The sequence below is a fragment of the Zerene cesonia genome, chromosome 13 (assembly GCF_012273895.1).
Source record: "Zerene cesonia ecotype Mississippi chromosome 13, Zerene_cesonia_1.1, whole genome shotgun sequence".
Lineage (NCBI taxonomy): Eukaryota > Metazoa > Arthropoda > Insecta > Lepidoptera > Pieridae > Zerene > Zerene cesonia.
The window spans coordinates 9,068,425-9,086,954 of NC_052114.1; the positions used below are offsets into that span (position 1 = coordinate 9,068,425).

Consider the following 18,530-nt stretch of genomic DNA (forward strand, 5'->3'; position numbering starts at 1 on the left):
GTACTCAGAGACTTCAGTCCTTGTGCCAGATATAACAAGTTCACATAGCAAGGAATGAACTCAGGACCTTCCCTCATGCTTACGACCACTTAACCTAGGGGATAATCAATCTACTGACACTTAAACATATATAATATACATTAACTAAAGGCAAGGTTATTGGAAAGCACAAGAGGTTGAACGGCCGTACGTACCACCGGCACGGCTTATGTAACTCTATACGGAATTATATACGATATTGATATTGTACTTCACAGTACGTATCGATAAACTAAAAGGTTAAAAATTAAGAAATATTTGTATTAAATGAGCCTTAATCATCTCGAAGATATATATAAGTGTGGTCTATACTGGTAATATGGATAATTCGATGTATTGTAACCGGTTCTTCTGTGATGTTGTACAATAACAACGAGTGTGATGGCTTTATTATACTTTGAGGAAATTATTAGTTGTGTCATTAGGTTTTATATTATACTTTTTTTGTGGTGAATCTCGATGTTTTATCTTGAAGGGCTAAACCTTAGCAGGGGCGCGTGGGATAAGTGAAGGTTCCCTGGTAGCGACACACTCAAGGGCGTCCCCTTGACGAGGATCACGAAACTCGGCTTGGGCTGTCGCATGAATGGGGTGGGTCGGAAGGGCCGTACACGGTCGGGCACTAGATAAAATACCAATCTGTCCATCGCATGATCCCCATCCATTTCTATTATATTCGTTTGTCTGGAGACTGGTCAAACCGATCTTATTGCAGTTAGAGCCATATACAATTATGCGGATAGATAATGTTATTTATTCGCAATTATCATTTATTCTTATTGAAAATTATACAAATTGCTATGAAATAATTCAAGAGTAGAATTGTATGAGATGAATACACGCTATTTAGAAACCTACTAGCATTTATCGACGATCCAATTGAGGTATTTTCCATGCACGTGGAAATTTTCCATGCACATACAAGATTGTTGTATGAAAATCACATACTGGATGCTATATTGCTAGATGATTTGTGTTCCAATCTCCTATCCATTATTTGTTGCACTAGTTATCTGACGTAAAATAATATATGCTATTTAGGAATTATGAGAAAATAAGCTTGAGAACTTATGAAATATACATATTTTTCATTAGAAGACACCAAACATTTCTTTGAATTTATATATGTCTTATTCGCACGCAGTGGAGTAGATACAAGTAACATCTCATGAATTCTCCAATATCTTTAAGTACCTCTCCGTAAAAGGACGCCTTCCGATTGAAGTGTAATTCTTCCTTAATTGTATTAACTATTAACAAACGGTTCTTACTCCTTAATTCCCGAAATAGGTCAATTGTATAAATAATTAGTTCTGTATAACTCCAGCGCTGTAAGTCAAATATAGGAAGGACTATTTACTTGCGCTTGACAAAGGTTAAGATACGGGCTTTCTGCTTTTTTTTTGGCTTTTTAGTACTAGTTGGAACACGCGGCGTCACTCGCGTGGTACCAATGGGAATATCGTCTAGTCTACACATTCTAATAGGTTTCCGTGACGATGGAGTTGATTCACATTAAGCGTCACGGTCACGGTGGTAGGGGATACCAATATGGAGGATTGAATAATTTATGACTCTAGAATTGGTTTTTAATGTGCTAGCTAAGAAATACTATAATAATCGTTAGTAAAATCCTATTTCAATCTGTACTAATATTATAAAGCTGAAGACTTTGTTTTTTTTTTTGAACGCACTAATCTCAGGAACTCCTGGTCCAATTTGGAAAAAACTCTTTCAGTGTAAGATAGCCCATTTATTGAGGAAGTCTATAGGCTATACATGTATCACAGGTGAAGCCGGGGCGGACCGCTAGTATTGTATATAAATCACCCTTGACCATTTGAGTGTATAAATACGGATGTGTATTAATTTTCTAATTTTAATTCTTTAGATGTTATTCAAAGGAATCATATTAAGAAGAGATTTGTCTGGTTACAGCGGGATGTATCAGGGTGTCAATCAGTGGTCTATTCATCGTAAGTAATATGAACTCAATTCGCACATATGCAATTGTGTATCTATTACTTGTTTAGGATAGTACGATGATTTTATTGTTACCGGCTTCAAAAGTGTAGAGCTGATACTCGATATATTTGTTACTTGTGTTAGGATAGTGAAAAAAAAATTGCGAAAAGTTAGACATACGCGGAATACCTAATTATATCATCAGCATCAGCCCATATATGTTTCCACTGCGGCGAAGGTCCACAAGCCTATTCAGGGTTCGAACTATAATCCACTACGCTGGCACGGTAGGCAGATGTCATGTCTTCGAACATTTGATTCGTGGACATGCCGGTTTCCTTACGATGTATTCTTTTATCTTCTTTTACCATTTCGAGCTGTGATGATGTGAATAATGTGCAGATAAATTGGAAAATCAATGTGCTTTTCTCACACTCGTCTGGCTTGGAGGCGCGAACCCTTGATTTTTTTTTATCTGAGGTCTTAACCACTGAGCATCCCTACTGCTAATTTCATATATTATTATATTATATATGTACATGCAATAAGCATACACTAATCAGTCACACTGACACGCGAAAAACAGCGATCGTTCAATATTGCTTTGTCTATTTCATTATACCGATTTGAGTCACGGATATGAACACTGTACAAAAAAGTACTAAAAATAATATATTACGTACGTTTAGAATACGTTTCGAAATGAATTAAATAAACAGAACAATTATCAATTGCGTGTATAGCAATTGTTTAAAGAGGTAAAAAACGAAGCCCATTAACTGTAATAAAGAAGGTGGTGAGATTAATTTATTGAATACGAAACAATCAATTATTGAAGCTAGAACTGATAACGCAAAAAAAAACGTTTATTGTTTTAATAAATTAATATAATTTATTACACCTTTAATAGTTATATTACAATAGGTGCATAATAATAGAATTTTTTTTTTTCATAAAAACTAAATCGCGTTCAAATTGTCAGAACTAGACTTAAGCGTTTTCCTTGTTTTCTTTATCACTTGTAAATGCTTGAATTATAATTTTTTACCACCCTGTCGGTACTCGATGTCCAACACATCACTTCGTAGGTATATAGGATACGAGTATAACGTATAATATATAATAAATATAATAATGATTTAACTAGCTTTTGCTCGCGGCTTCGCACGCGCTAAATTCGGAGTAGTTTTATAGATGTTATTATATATAAACCTACCTCTTGAATCACTGTATCCATTAAAAAAAACCATCAAAATTCGTTGCGTAGTTTTTGAGATATAAGCATACAAAGGGACACAGGGTTAGAGAAAGCGACTATACTATGTAGTGATGAGCAATGCATTTGAACTTCGGGCGTGTAATTATCAACTAAAACGTGTGCATGGAGATATAATATATAATAAGTGATAAGCAAGTCCGACATATATTGTTATTGATCGAGAGATTTACTCAGTTATCGAATTTATGGAATCACTAACGATAAACGATAGTAGGAAAGCTGATAAGGCACACTTTTTTACGTGCATGATGCAATATTTAAGGCTTTCTTAATATGTATACGGTAGGCCATATATATGCCAATTTCTTAAAATATTGTTTTACGATTGTTAACAAATTTCCATTGCTTGAAAATTGAAAACTAATTGTTTTATAACAAACCGACTTTTTTGAAAATTAAAGGACATTAATAAAGATTTTTGGAACATTTATTTATTTATTTGAACTATAGGAAAAAGTAATATTAAAATTAGTATTTTCTTGTGTTTGATTTTACGCGAGTGTTATACATTTAGGAAATTAAAGACTTAAACGGATTTAAACGCGATTTATTCATTATATTTTTAACCCGACGTTTCGAACACTTTGCAGCGAGCGTGGTCACGTGGTTTAAAATCCGTTTAATAGTCTTTGATTTTTAAATATTGTAACATTATTCGCGCAAATGCATCAGGCTTTGCAAGTATTGCAATACGGCGAGATAAATGTTATTTTTATCGGGCTATACATAGTGCGGTCTAGTTATGATATTGTTCGGTACGCGTCGGAAGATTTAACTGTTCAATTTGCCAAACTGCGTACAGAGAGTTCGCTGACCTGTTTACAGTTTGACTTTCTCGAAGGTCAGATCGTAATATAATTTTATAACTGAAATTTACGAGAGACCGTGGAGAGGTTGTTTAAATTGTTCGATATAACATTACGGAATGTCATTTAAAACTTGTCTATTGCTCGAATTTATTAATATATTCACTTCGTTTATACATTGGACTCTTAAAACTACTGTACAATATACATTATACGGAATATACTTATCTCCATAACAGTCCATGCCTTTTCATATTACGTAACACGATGAACGTCCCTTAACATATACAGTAGATACTCCAAAACAGTGGCCTTACAAGCATCTTCAAGGTGAAGCAGTTTTTAACTCGGAACTCGCTCCATCACGGACTGCTCTGTAGCACCAAGCCCTATATAATATTTACAATAAATAACAATATGGTAAACGTAATCGTATATAATTTGTTGTAAACTTGAACCGCACAATTGACCTCGATTTCTCGGTTCTTCAGAATCGTATGATCTTGTGGTTTACGTTATGTCATTATAATTATTCTAATTATTATAAATGATTAATTGGAATGTATGACTATGTGATATTAACGGTAATTCTATGGAATTTTAAATGATCGTCGATTTGAATTAGTTGAGGTTTCTTTCCCGGTAAATAATACTTACTAGAAAAAAAGTCAAATTCATTCCGAGTTTTTCTTCTATTTTCTCGTTATTTTCCTTTAAAGAAATATCATAATGAAATCAAAATTATTTGATCTTTTGGTCTTAAATCCATTCCGCAGTATTCCCAGTACATTATTTGCCATTTTCTCATGGAAGTATTCGCTTTCTCCAGGTTCGAACTGCGGCGCACACTAATAGTATGGAACAGCTCGTTGGCCCTCTTCAGCATCATGGGTGCGTGTCGGACGCTGCCTGAATTCATCCACGTGCTCAAGAATCATGGGCTCTATCACTCCATTTGTATACCGAGGTAAGTTTATAGCTACAAATTACATAGCTGCTATGTGGGTACAGATAAATTTGGGACGTCAATCAGCGTCCGAAATGGTCTTAGATTAATAGCCTTGATGTAGACTACCTAACATTAGACGTGGATTGGAATTGGAAGATTATTATTTAAATAGTTCTCTTAATGGTTTGTCCAGTTATTTAATTTGAGTTATTGGTGACTGTGCTGACGATGAAACCTGTTGTAAGATTTGTTTGTGGTTATTGAGCTCTTCGCTCATTTTCGCATGTTTTATTAAAGATGTTCAATATACATAATCATAATCAATACATTATTATTTGAAAACAATTTGAAATGTTTCCTTTAGCGTTTACCGTTTTCAAGTACAACTGTAGGGTCATGCTCAACGGACGATTAGTTACAGAACTGCTTAGTAACAGTGGAACAGTCCACAGATAGAAATTATAACTTTATAGCTTTCAATATAATCAATTTCTTTTTCCTTGTGTAACAGTAGAAAGAATCGTTTTCTTTCTTACTTATAAAGTTGTTCGTTCAATTGCATAGTTTCCACAACGTCGCGGTACCAATATGTCTGTTGTAGCACGTAGTCTCCACGTAGTAATTCAGCTCAGGTCCCTCGCCGTATTCAACGGCCGTCGGCAAGCGAAAGTTCACGCTCAAATCGTATATCGCATACCTTTGACGTAACCGTCTCAATGAAATTACACTCGGAACAGCGTCGAGGAAATTTTATTATAGACGAATTATAACTTGTTTCTCCGGCGGCTAATGTAACATTTATGGAAATTTTTATTGCGCTAATAATATAGTACGTGTTATGATTATGGAGAAACAATTGTTAACTGCAATATATGTTGGAATGATATCGATAAATAGGTTGTATTAATTCATTAAAAGTTATGTGTTATTTATTAAAACTTGGTTCTTTAGAATAGCACTCATGTCTCAATAATTTATCTTTGGAAACTGATTTCCATATTCTTGCTTATATAATTTATGAGGGAAAGTTTCTAAAATCATAAGAAATAGAAATAACAATATAGCAAGTGATCTTGAATAATTTTGATTAATTGGAAAACTATCCTTACCGCTTTGTCATATTCTATTATCCGGATAAAGTTCAAATTGTAAATGGATCACAATCCATCACATAAGGATACGTTTATTGTTTTATACTGCATAGAGCTACATGTATAGTAGCTCTCTTCACTTGAATTGTAAGCTTAGTATTCACATTTCATATTATCTCTAAATTTATACCACGACCAGCAAATTTAACCTTGTCGGGCGACCACAAGGTTCGTTTTTTAATGCACCTGAAAATAAATGGTGTATGACGATATCATGCCATTCTTTCTACCAATGACATTCTGCGAAAGCCGTCATCAATGAAGCTTGTATTACGAAACCGGAAAAAGTACATTGGGAGATGAACTGACGAAAACCTGTTGAGGTATGGCCATAATTTACTTTAGAGATTTTTTGCGGTAATAATGCGGTTTTTAGGCAGGCGTGATGTTTGATATAATATGGAATTATTTCTGCGTGATAATTTCCTTTTAGGTTTGTTAACGTCTTTCTTCATTATATAAATAGACGCTTAATTTTTATGTAATACATATTATAATTTTCTTTGTACTGTTCTAGAGACCTCGCTCATAAATATCTTCAGACCGCGATTAAACTAATCAATATTTAAAACTATCGATTTTTCATGCTGAAATTATTAATTGATAAACGCCGGAATAACCTCTTGACAAAGCATATTATTCATCGCGTATAGCTAGTATTGAATTTTTCTAAAAACAAATTACGCTACAAAGTTGTTGACATGTGATATTTTTTGTTATTGCTGTATAGATACGACACCTATATAGTTGTTTGACATCTCTATTAACACCGCTCAACGACTTCCAGTACGTGCCATTTGGAGTTAAAATTTTATGGTAAAAAAAGCTAAAAACATATGTATGACATAATGGAATAAACCCTTGCTTTGTCACGAATTGGGTCAAGCCAGAGAATGCGGGAAAATGCTACTGCTTCCTGACAATTTTTAATAATTTCGTTAGTTGTGTTCCGATGCGTGCATTAAATAAAGGGTCCAAAGACATACTCTTACTGGCTGACCCGGCAATCGCTGCTCTTCCTTACTCTTATCATTTACGGATATAAAAAATAGATATTGGCCGATTCTTAGATCTTCCCAATATGCGCAAAATTTCATGAGAATTGGTCCAGCCGTTTCGGGTGAGTTAATGGTAAGTAAAATTGTGAAACCAGAATTTCATATATATACTATTATTATATTTGCTTTGATTGGTATTAAATACTAATAATATACCGATCTCATTTGCAGTACTTTTCAAACTTGTAAGTACGCCACTCATAGTTTACCTCTCTGAAACATAAAACCAGTGATTGCAGACATTGGAAAATTTTACGTATCTAAATCGTTATGAGCGCCCTTGAGGGTATTTTTTATGATGTAAAACTAGTTTTTTCATCGTACTGACTGCTGACGTAAAGAACCACAGATGTTTGTAATAATAATTATAATAATGTTTATCTTCTAACTCGCTTGTGGTGGATTTATATGTTCAAGCAAATCTTAGATCGAATAGGTTCAATAGATATCCATTATTGGTCTTATACATTTTATCTTTGTACGTTTTCGTGACTACGATAAGACAAATATGTCTTATCGCTTTTTGCAATCAAATTTTATAGCAGACGAGGGAACCGAATTGTAAGACTGGCTGCCATCTCAGCTATTACATGTAACGTTTCGAACCTAACCTGTGTCGCCTCATTTAAATTTAGGCTATTACCAGTAAAGAGGGGAATTCTCTATGTTAAACGTAGCATGCAAAGTAAATAAAAGGAATGTCCCATTTCGCTCCACTTCAAAACTCCGCTCGTTTACTGGAATCGCAATACAGTTAACCATTTTTTTTTTCTCCCTATTCACGTGAAAAAGAACATTCCAGTGAATAGAGTTTAACTTTTTTCAATTGAACGACATTGCATTACGCTGCATTGTTTTTTATGAATGTGGTCACAGTTGATGTGTAATGTGCAAATTATTTTCAGTGAAACGCAGTGATTTTATGGTTGTGGATAATTCTGTGGGAGTAATTGTTTTTGTACCAGCCAAGTTCATATTGCAATTTGAGTAGGTTATATGCATGAAATTGCTTGTTTTATTTCGTTGAATTTTTGTTGGGATTGTTACTACACGATAGAAATATAATTCAGGATAGAAAGTACCTACTCGCGATTATATTTTTTTGTGTTTTGCCAGGAGCTATGTTATATTGACGTATTTACCAGCAGTCTATCTACTTGTATTTGTATTTATTAATTTTTTGCATAAAATACTTATATTTAGAAATGAAAGAAAGTTCTAAATGTATAATATTCACAAAAGGCAAAGCAAACAAAATACTATATATATTATATTACTCTTGAATTTAAAAAAATTGATACTCGAGCTTACCATTCTTCCAACGATAATATGAGAAACATTTTCACGACCTTGCTCGAACAAAAAGATTATGAATTGTTCTCGAGGGCCCCGCTCGCGCCGGCCACAAAAGGTTTAGCACGTTTTAGCTCTCGTCGGCATCGAGATCGCAGCAACTCGCTTTGTCCACTGTATCTATTTGCTGACTGTACAGATTTATATAATACAGCTTATTAAAATACGATGGGTAAATGTCAGGGTCGTTTGCTGGTGACGGTTTATTTAAAGATGATAGGGTGTAATGTTGATCGCAATGCTTGGCTTGGGGGATGATTGTGGAAAATCTGAACCGGTTTTTTTTTTATTTTATTTACTTTTAGTATATTAATTAGTTTTTAACGCAAATCGATGGATGTCGTTGTCACGTGTTTGTGTGTGTGTGTGTGTGTGTTTCTGTTCTTGGCAAGGTGGTGTAAGTCGGAAGTGTTCTTTAATGATCCATATAACTTACCACGTGTGCCCCGCGGTTTTTAATTTAGTCGAAAATCCTCATCTTTCTTCTCTTTATAGTAGTTTCTGACATTAACACGTGCATACAAACAAATGTTCAGCTTTATATAACTTATAGATTAGTACCTATAGTTAAGCTTATGCGCCTCATTGTAGTCTGTATATGTAAATTAGATGATAGGTTTTAGTAAGTCTAATTCATTGTGACCACATGTATAATATAATATCCATCTTCCTAGTAATATTATAAACGTGAATGTTTGTAAGATGTAGACGGGTGGAACTTTCTTACTCTTTTACGCGAAAACAACGGATTTTGATAATACGTGGTGTAGATGTATCTTATGTACTAGAATAACACGTAAGCTATAAAAATACTTGCTTACGCAAAAACCGCGCAGCAAATCTAGTATGTATGTAAGAGCTAATATGGAAATGGCTATCACAAACTTTTATTTTCGTCATGTTAGTCACACAGGTATTAGAAGTATTTAAATTTTATGTTTCCGACACGCTTTTATTAGCTTCATCTGTATGTTTGTATGTCACCGGCTCCTCTATTTCAATTTTCAACCTACTTCAAACGTATAGATTTAATTCAGACTTTATTCACTTATCAAAGATCGTGACAATACAATAGTTGTAAAATTTTATGAGTTAATTTTATCATTCTGATTAGGATTGCCAGGATTAAATAAATTTCCATACGTATTATTATATACTCTGTATAAGGGTTGAGACAATTGAGTTGATATTTTTAGTTTAGTTTTTATAACTTTATTAAACGTGAAAAAAGCGATTATTATATTATTTTAAGGTGATTACAAGACACGTGTAAACCTTTGATGAAAATAACAATAGAGCGTTTAATATTTAAATTGGTTTGTTTTGAATGTTTTTTTAGCGCAATACAAAAACTTGTTAGTTATGAATTGAAATAGATAATAAAAGCGCTTTGATACTTGTATAACTAAATTGTTTTACGCTCTTAACGTGTCTAGAAATATTAAGAATTTTAATATACTTGGATAACTATTCCCACCAAATTATAACCCCTGATCTCGCTAAAACAATAAGAAATGATGCCACACTTTAAATATAATATTAAATTTTGTATTTGGTACACTGGGCCTGATTGGGCAGTCGGTTCTTTTACATTTTTTCAATTTCTGGAATCGGTCATATTACTTTTCCTCTGTTAATTGTCTGTCTTTCGACTTTGCTCTCAAATAAATATAGTCACATATGTATTGATGTTGTAGGTGCTGACGTAGTATGGAGTTGCCATCCGCTTAACGTATTTTTTATGTCATAGCGGGCAACTGAGCTCGTGGTTCGCCTGATGGTAAGCGATCACCACTATTTATGAACATTCGTAGAGGTAGGGAAGTATGGGGTAAGGGATAAGGAAAGAGTTGACGACTGGAAAGAAGAAATGGACTGGAAAGGATGAGGAAACGAAAAGAAATCTTATTTTGCGAATTTATTCTTCAATGATACTTAAAAAATGTCATAGTTAAAAAAAAACTTCTAATAAAGTTTTATGGTAACTTTCGGAATTATCTGAGTCGCAGTGGTATTGTGTTGGCCAATTTTTTTTATTGCCATTGTTGAATTTGTAACTAGGAAAAATTGTTAAAGAAAACCAGATAGGTACTTTTATTATTAAAATTGACGTCATATAATTTGTCAAACATCAAAATATTCACGGTGTCGTCTGATAAAGCAATTACTTAATTCATTATTTATTAATGGAATCGTGGTCGAATTGAACAATGCCAATTAGAATTTAATTATCTTGTTATGTTTATGTTTATTTACGTTAATTGTTTTGAATTGTCTTTTAATTATAATTCATAATGCTAATTACTGTGTGTTTCACTTGACGTAGAATAGAATAGTCCATCTATGTTTGTGACGATAAATGATAATCAAGTGGATATTCATTTAATTATATGAAAATGCCAATTGATCGGCGCTCAGTAGTGTTGACACGTTCGCTGGATAATATAACTTCTCCAACGAGATGCGAATGACGCACATGAGGCCGATATTTGCACTGCAAATATAATAAGCATATGATTTGTAATCAATAATGTTTTAAGGTTGACGAACGAAAAGTGACTGCAGAATTGCGTGCGTCAACTTGCTCGATGAAATATTCGTTTGTTGAGTCCCGTGTTTTTTTAGGAGGTCTACCCCATATGGGGACGCTTGCACTTCTGTCGCACTGATTAATATTCCTATATGGACAAGTAAGTGGTTAGCCTTCTGTATCCAGCCAGACCAAGACTTGTGTAAGTGCCCACTGAGAATCGAACCGAGTACCCTCGGTTCTACGCTTACGCTTACTTTTAATTAAATCGTATGAATAAGGCAATATTAAACATACAATTTTACCTTCAGTATATTGAAGTACGATAAAAAGTTATATTTATTATTGAGTTAAATAAGCAACGATAAATGGGTTTGTTATCGAAAACATAAACATAAATTACCTCTATAATGTTCAGGTAGATATAATTGTTTTATACTTCATGATCACTGAATAATAGAATTCAACGAAAATCAAACATTCCATGGAAATGAATACTAGTTTCACCTCATAAAAGGAACTTTATGTCTAGTAGGTGTAAAATATGTATATGTACCACAATCAATGATAACCTATATTTTAATTTGTACGATCTTCGACGTATGAAATTGACTTAATAACAGTAGATGCATTCGATAGTAAACAGATAGTCAGTATACTTAAACGTTACATCGAAGGTTGTGTTTGTCAGAGGATGTAATTTAATTTTTTTATATGTTTTTAATACATGTAGGCATGTTGCAAAGAATATTTTTTATATTTTTTATGACTTAAAAATATGCTAGAAAAGTTATGATAACACAAATTAAATTACATCAATTTAATTTGTGTTATCATAAGAAAGTAAGAAAAAAAAACTAACGAAAATAAATTCATCTTTAAAAGACATTTGATTTCTAAAGATATCATACAATACAGACAAACATCTCGACTAAACTCATCACCAAATCATCATTGAAATGCACTAATCTTTTACCTGAAGAAATCCTGCATGTAAAATGTTCTAGAGGCATCTCCTCAAACGTGTGTTAAGTAGGTACATTGTAGGTCTATGTTACCCAATAAATCTACAGTTTTCTTACTGATCCACTTTCGGAATCAATCTTTGATCGTAAATATTTTTCTCACATACTAATTTTTTTTTTTTTTTTTTATGTCATAGCGGGCAACTGAGCTGGTGGTTCGCCTGATGTTAAGCGATCACCACCGCCCATGAACATTCGCAAAGGTAGTGCCTCTACGAATGTGCTGCCCGCTTTTATGGGCTAGGGGAAAAGGAAAGGATTAAAGACTGGAAAGAAGGAATGGACTGGGATGGGTGAGGAAAAGGAAATGGGCCTCCGACTCCCCCACTCACCGTACGAAACACAGTGGCATGCCACTATTTCACGCCGGTTTTCTATGGGGGTGTGGTACTTCCCCGGTGCGAGCTGGCCCAATTCGTGCCGAAGCGTGCTCGACTACCACAATAAAAAAATTATTAGTAATAATATAATGGGAAATCTATTATCCACATTGTTCCATTGAGCAATTTGTAATGTTTACAGCGTGTTAACTGATGAACTTGGTGACATATGTGTTATTTCATCGGAATTGTAGTTTAAACAATTATTCTCGGGTGGTATTTGTTCAGGTATGTTTATTAAGTACCTAGAGATATATGTATTTTTATGTTTGTTTTATACGTAAACGCTTATGTTTTGTGGGAGATCTTTAAAAAATAATATTCTTTTGAATAACAATCACTAATCGACGATTTTTAACATGGCAATTCTTGACTATATTTGACATTGTATCGTAATTCTTTATTTTGCATGCATACGCTTATATTATACCTAGCACGCTTTTAATAGCGTCAGCTGTATGTTTATATGCATGCGACTCCTTTAGAATCGACTTCGAACCCCTTTAAGTGATTAGATTTAATTTGCACTTTGTACACTTATCAAGAATTGGCGACAATATAATAATTTACTGAACTTATCTTATTATCCTGATTAGGATGGCCAGGTATTTAATAACAAATTACTTACATATACTTTATTTTTATAATGATCACTAAAGTACTAAAGTGTTTTTTAGCCGTTTAAATTATATTTATTAATAACTTTTGTCCGCGGCTTCGCATGCGTTAAATTAAGAGTAGTTTTATAGATATTAAAATACATATAAATCTCTCTCTTCTCTCCTCTTCAATCTCTACACTGCTTTGTTTCTTTAAAAGTTAGGTTCATTTCTCATAATTACGGTATAAATTATTTAGACTCTCGGCTATATTTGAATCTACTTCAAGCGATTCTTTTGTGTAATACGCACTGAATTTCTGAAACAAATCAGAGCATTGTCGCTTTGTTATTTGTATTTTTACACCATTTCAAACAGATGGCTTTGGAGAGCTTCTTTATAAAAGTCCGTCTCGAAATAGATCTTAAAATTGTATTAGCGATCAGCCCCGGCTTTACCCGTGGTTTCATATATAGTCTATAGCTTTAACGTATCATATCCAAGATTTTTTTAAATCGGTCTCGTAAAAACTCGTCAATTTTATATAGATAATAAACAGATTTCTTATTCTTATCTTTACTCTATGTGCAAAAAGTGTTTCATCCGTTAGATGAACGATTCAACATTCAACGGATACTTGGAGTCGATTTATGTTGATATTAGTTTTGTTTTATTTTATTTTTACCCAAAAGATTTTCTTACAAGACACCTAGGTTTTTTTGCGTGTCGAGTGACATACCAATGTTTTTTATATTGTTGTTTTTTATATATATAAATATAACGTACATAAGAAGTTACCTTCACATAAGTAAAATTATGTATTTAAGTATAGTTTATTGGGTATTGATTTTAACGTAGCTGTAGTGTTAGTCATGGTGTTTGTTGATTATACATTATAATACATATTTACTCTGTAGGGTTTTAATGCAATGTTAAACAGTCTTTCAAGATTTGTTTAAATACATCGATGTTTATTTCATGCATTGACGCTTTTTGTATTCTCTTGAATCGTTTGGTGTAATGAATACGTTCATATTAAAAAAAAATATACGTTTTTCAACAAGAAATAAGACCGCCTTAAATTGTCAGAAGTAGACCAAATTTCAATGAGACACGGAACGATACGGTCCACCTTTAAAATGAAAAAAGAGTCATCAAAATCGGCATGTCCAAAAATGATTATGGCCTGAACCCTCTCGAGGGACCTGTGTACCAGCAGTGGGAACATGTATGGGCTTGTGATGATAATGAAACCTTAAGCAACCTCCTCCTTCTCTCTCTCTCTCTCTCTCTCTCTCACTCAATTTGATATTATGTCTGGTTGAATGTTGGATAACTAGGTGTTAAGTCTAAAGGGCCATTGGGTATATGACTGTGACATCTGACGTAACATTAGACCACACCTGTGTTGTCGTAAACACAAATGTTACGAGTTCAGAGTTTAAGTAGTTAGATCAAATAAACCATCATTAAATAATGTCAAGCAAGCGATGTAGGCTTCATTGCTCATATTGTACTACTTTAGAAATAATCAAGATTGTTGATCTATTTAAAAGTGTTTTTTTTTCAGTATTTTCCTAATCATCAAAACAATTGATTACAAGCAATAAAAAAAAAATTATGGATGAATCGAGATCATTTTTATTGAATGAACTATCGCACCTTTTTTTAAGAACTCAGTATAATATTGAATTCATGTTTCAACTTATTGAATGCATAGTTTTTCAAAAATATCTAGATATTAAGAGTATCGTGATAACACACGACCTCGCCAGTCAGCACATGTCCTAACTCCGAAGTTCGCGTTCTAGTACGACAAACAAACCTTTTGTAGCAAAGTGCTGTATATATATTTATATTGCTAACATCATATTATAATAATTGCATTTGTCCATAGTCTGGAAATGTATTAGATATTGTGCTAATTCAATATATAAATGACAATTTTTTCGTTTTTCGTATACTAATATTATGAAGCTGAAGAGTTTGTTTGTTTGAACGCACTAATCTCAGGCACTATTGGTCCGATTTGAAAAATTCTTTCAAGGTTTGATAGCTCATTTATTGCGGAGGGCTATGGGCTATAAATGTACCACGGGCGAAGCCGGGGCGGGCCGCTAGTAAGTTATAAAAGTGGTAGAATCTCTTTGTTATTATCATCATCATCATTATCAGCCCATATATGCTGGGACACAGGCCTCCTATGAGGGTTCAGGCCATAATCCACCACGCTGGCCAAGTGCGGGTTGGCAGATGTCACATGTTGTTGAACTTTTAATTCTTGGACATGCCGGTTTCCTCACGATGTTTTCCTTCACCGTTTAAGCAGTGTTGATGTTATCCACATGCGCAGATAAATTGAAAAATCAATTTATTTCCTGCACGCTCGCCCGGTCTCGAACCCCGACTTATCGATTTTGAAGTCCGAGGTTCTCACCACTGAGCCACCACTGCTTTGTTATTATTGTGAAAGCGAAAATATTCTGTATGGACTCACGATGAAACGTGTACTGATACACAGATTTCGTTGGGTGGTCTTCCTATGATTGCCACAACCCGTTGTGAGCTATTATTTTCGCTCAGTGAACGTTTTAACATATATGCTTATTGAATTAAATTGCTACAACGAGATTGAAATGAAATTCAATTTAGGGTATAGCATGTTGTGGCTTTACTGTTTAGATATGACATCGTGTTGTCGCTTACGGTATTAATTTAATGTTTTCGTTAAAGCATATACAAATTTATCAACCTTTTAGTATCGTATATTTAGCGTATGTATACATAGAATTATAATTTACGTATGATCGTCTAGTATGCCGGTGGTATCGGAAGCTATAATATCGTTGACAAATCATATCTTACAAATAACAAGATTATCGTTATCTCTAACTCACTGTGAGAGTTACGTTATTCTCGTATTATTTAATATCAATGAGTGAATCAGAGCTGAAAAGAACTAGTATGTCCCTTCGATAAATCCAATTGCCCGACCCTTCGCAAGGGATCCTCTGAATAGTAAGCATATAATGTATTGCGTTGGCCGTGTAATGCTTTTAATGTAATTGGTGTGTTCCACACGTAAATAGGACCTACTGTCTACCGCCTATGATGATAGCTTACGTAATTCGAAAAATCGCGTGAATAAGTTTTTTGCTGCGTTCGTAGCGGAAGAAATTTGCTTCATTAACAATATTGTAGAATTAGGGCTCAATGCAAATGATAGCAGAGTTTTTATTCAGTATCTACCAGCAGGACGCTCTGTTTTTTTCTATATTGAAATCATGTTATGGTTTTTTTTTCATATAAGCCTTCTGGCAGTGACGCGCTCATAAAAGAAACATTTATCCGTTTTGTCTACTTGTTTGGAAGTTGCTTCACGGTAATATTCTTTATTTTATCTATATACATACTAGTATTATAAATACGAAATATTTGTGTGTAAGTATATTTGTAATGTTTTCACACAAAAACTGCTGGACCGATTTCAAAGAATTATTCACCATTACAATTCTGCACTTTCGCTGTGTGACATATTTGGTTTTACCTATATGACGGGCGAAGCCGAGGCGAACAGCTAGTATTAAATATAAATGCGATTATGCGATACTGAAGGTCTTTATTTTCAGCAGGAAATACGCAAGAAATGAATAATATTGGTAGGATGAAAGATTCTTACATTTGTAATATTTACGTCTTTCGCATAGCATTTGAATATTTACGTACGTAAATGTATGAATGAAACGTAAAAGCATAAATGAATAAAGACCCAATATAACAACGTGACCTTTAGCTCTCAGCTAATTCCCGTTTATTCGGCTCAGATATTTGGATTACAGCAGACGGTCGGTTCTATTTGCGATCCGATCACGGCCAATGTCGGACGTCAATAAGATTTCCTTTATATCGTGGAATCGATTCAATGAATTGTCCATATATCTTCGCGTGAATCGAATAACAGTTGCCTGGATAAATTTATTCATTGATCGAAACTTAGTTTTTCTTGCGGGTAGAGAGAAATTTTGCGTGGTCCACGTTTGTTTAGTGTATCTGTTTATTATATAAATAAAATATTCGTATATTTATATTTTATTTTGCATGTGTTTTGATAAACCTGGAATAGTATGGCGTTTGTATACTTGGACTCGAGTGTTATATGTATTTTAAATATTCAGATGAGGGGAATTTAAGGGTTGGAGTTTGTTTACTGTTATGTTTGCGTATCTAATCATGTTATATGATCTGCATGTGTTTTTATAGTAAATCTGTATAATTGATCTTTAGAATGGATAACTTTATTGTCTTACTGATTTTCGCATCGCTGTCTCTATAGGTATGTTAAATAATTGAAGTTAGGGACATAATTGCTACGTCTAGATTTAATTGATTGTACGATGTCGTGTTGTATTGTTGAAATTTTATTTATTGCTGTTCTCATATATATTTTTTTTAACACAGAAGTACACGATTATGATTTTAATGAGGTATCGCAACACGTGTGATATGTTGGCTAATTAAATTCTGTAGAATTTAATTTGCAAGGATAATAACACGTGTATGTATATCTATATATAAAATTAATAACTTTAAATCCGCAATCTGAAATTATTGTTTAAATTATACTGAGCTCAACTATTTTCGTAGTTTTTTATATATATGTTAATAATTAAAAATTTTCCTCAAGATAAATCGCTCAAAATATAATATAATAGGTATAGGATAAAAAATATGTGGTGTGTAAATAATGAGTGTGGTGGCTCAGTGGCGACGACCTTCAAAATCGATAAGTCGGGGTTCGAGAGAAATAAATAGATGATTTTTCAATTTATCTGCAAGTAGATATTATCACCACTGATCGAAATGGTGAAGGAAAACAAAGTGAGGAAACTGGCATGTCTGAGAATCAAAAATTCGACGGGCTGTGACATCTGCAAATCCGCACTTGGCCAGCGTGGTGGATTATGGCCTAAACCCTCATTGGAGGCCTGTGTCTTTATATAAATATTCTGTTTGAAATTGTCAACTGGCAATGTGACAACATCACTCACTTCACATTTTGAACGATAAAAAGGTGTTCTTTTTGTGTTCTAATTTCCGAGAAAGTTCGTATGGAATACAAAGTTCTTAAAAAATGCACAAAAAATTCTTATTAATCGGAAGTTGTGCATAAATTTTCTTTCATTAATTTTTATTTTTATTTATATGCATTTGTAGATTTATGGAATTGTAGGTATGCATTCGATTTATTCACACCGCGTCGACCGTAGTCACGTGAATCGAGGCAGATAAAAATGCGAGATTATGAAAGTTCAAACAGAAGTGATAATTTAATGTGATACACAAGGCCGTGCCGCTTCCTCAATTGAATATGTGTTATTGTTGCTAGCGTTTTCATT

At 33.6% G+C, this 18,530-nt stretch overlaps 1 protein-coding gene across 1 annotated transcript in view; it reads left to right on the forward strand.

Annotated features, from left to right (window-relative positions):
* LOC119831135 (elongation of very long chain fatty acids protein 6) overlaps positions 1-18,530 on the forward strand; it is a 39,541-nt gene that overhangs the window by 9,306 nt on the left and 11,705 nt on the right. Inside the window, exon 2 of the mRNA XM_038354395.1 lies at positions 4,919-5,056. Coding sequence (XP_038210323.1) covers positions 4,919-5,056 — 138 coding nt within the window. The remainder of the gene's footprint in view (positions 1-4,918; positions 5,057-18,530) is intronic.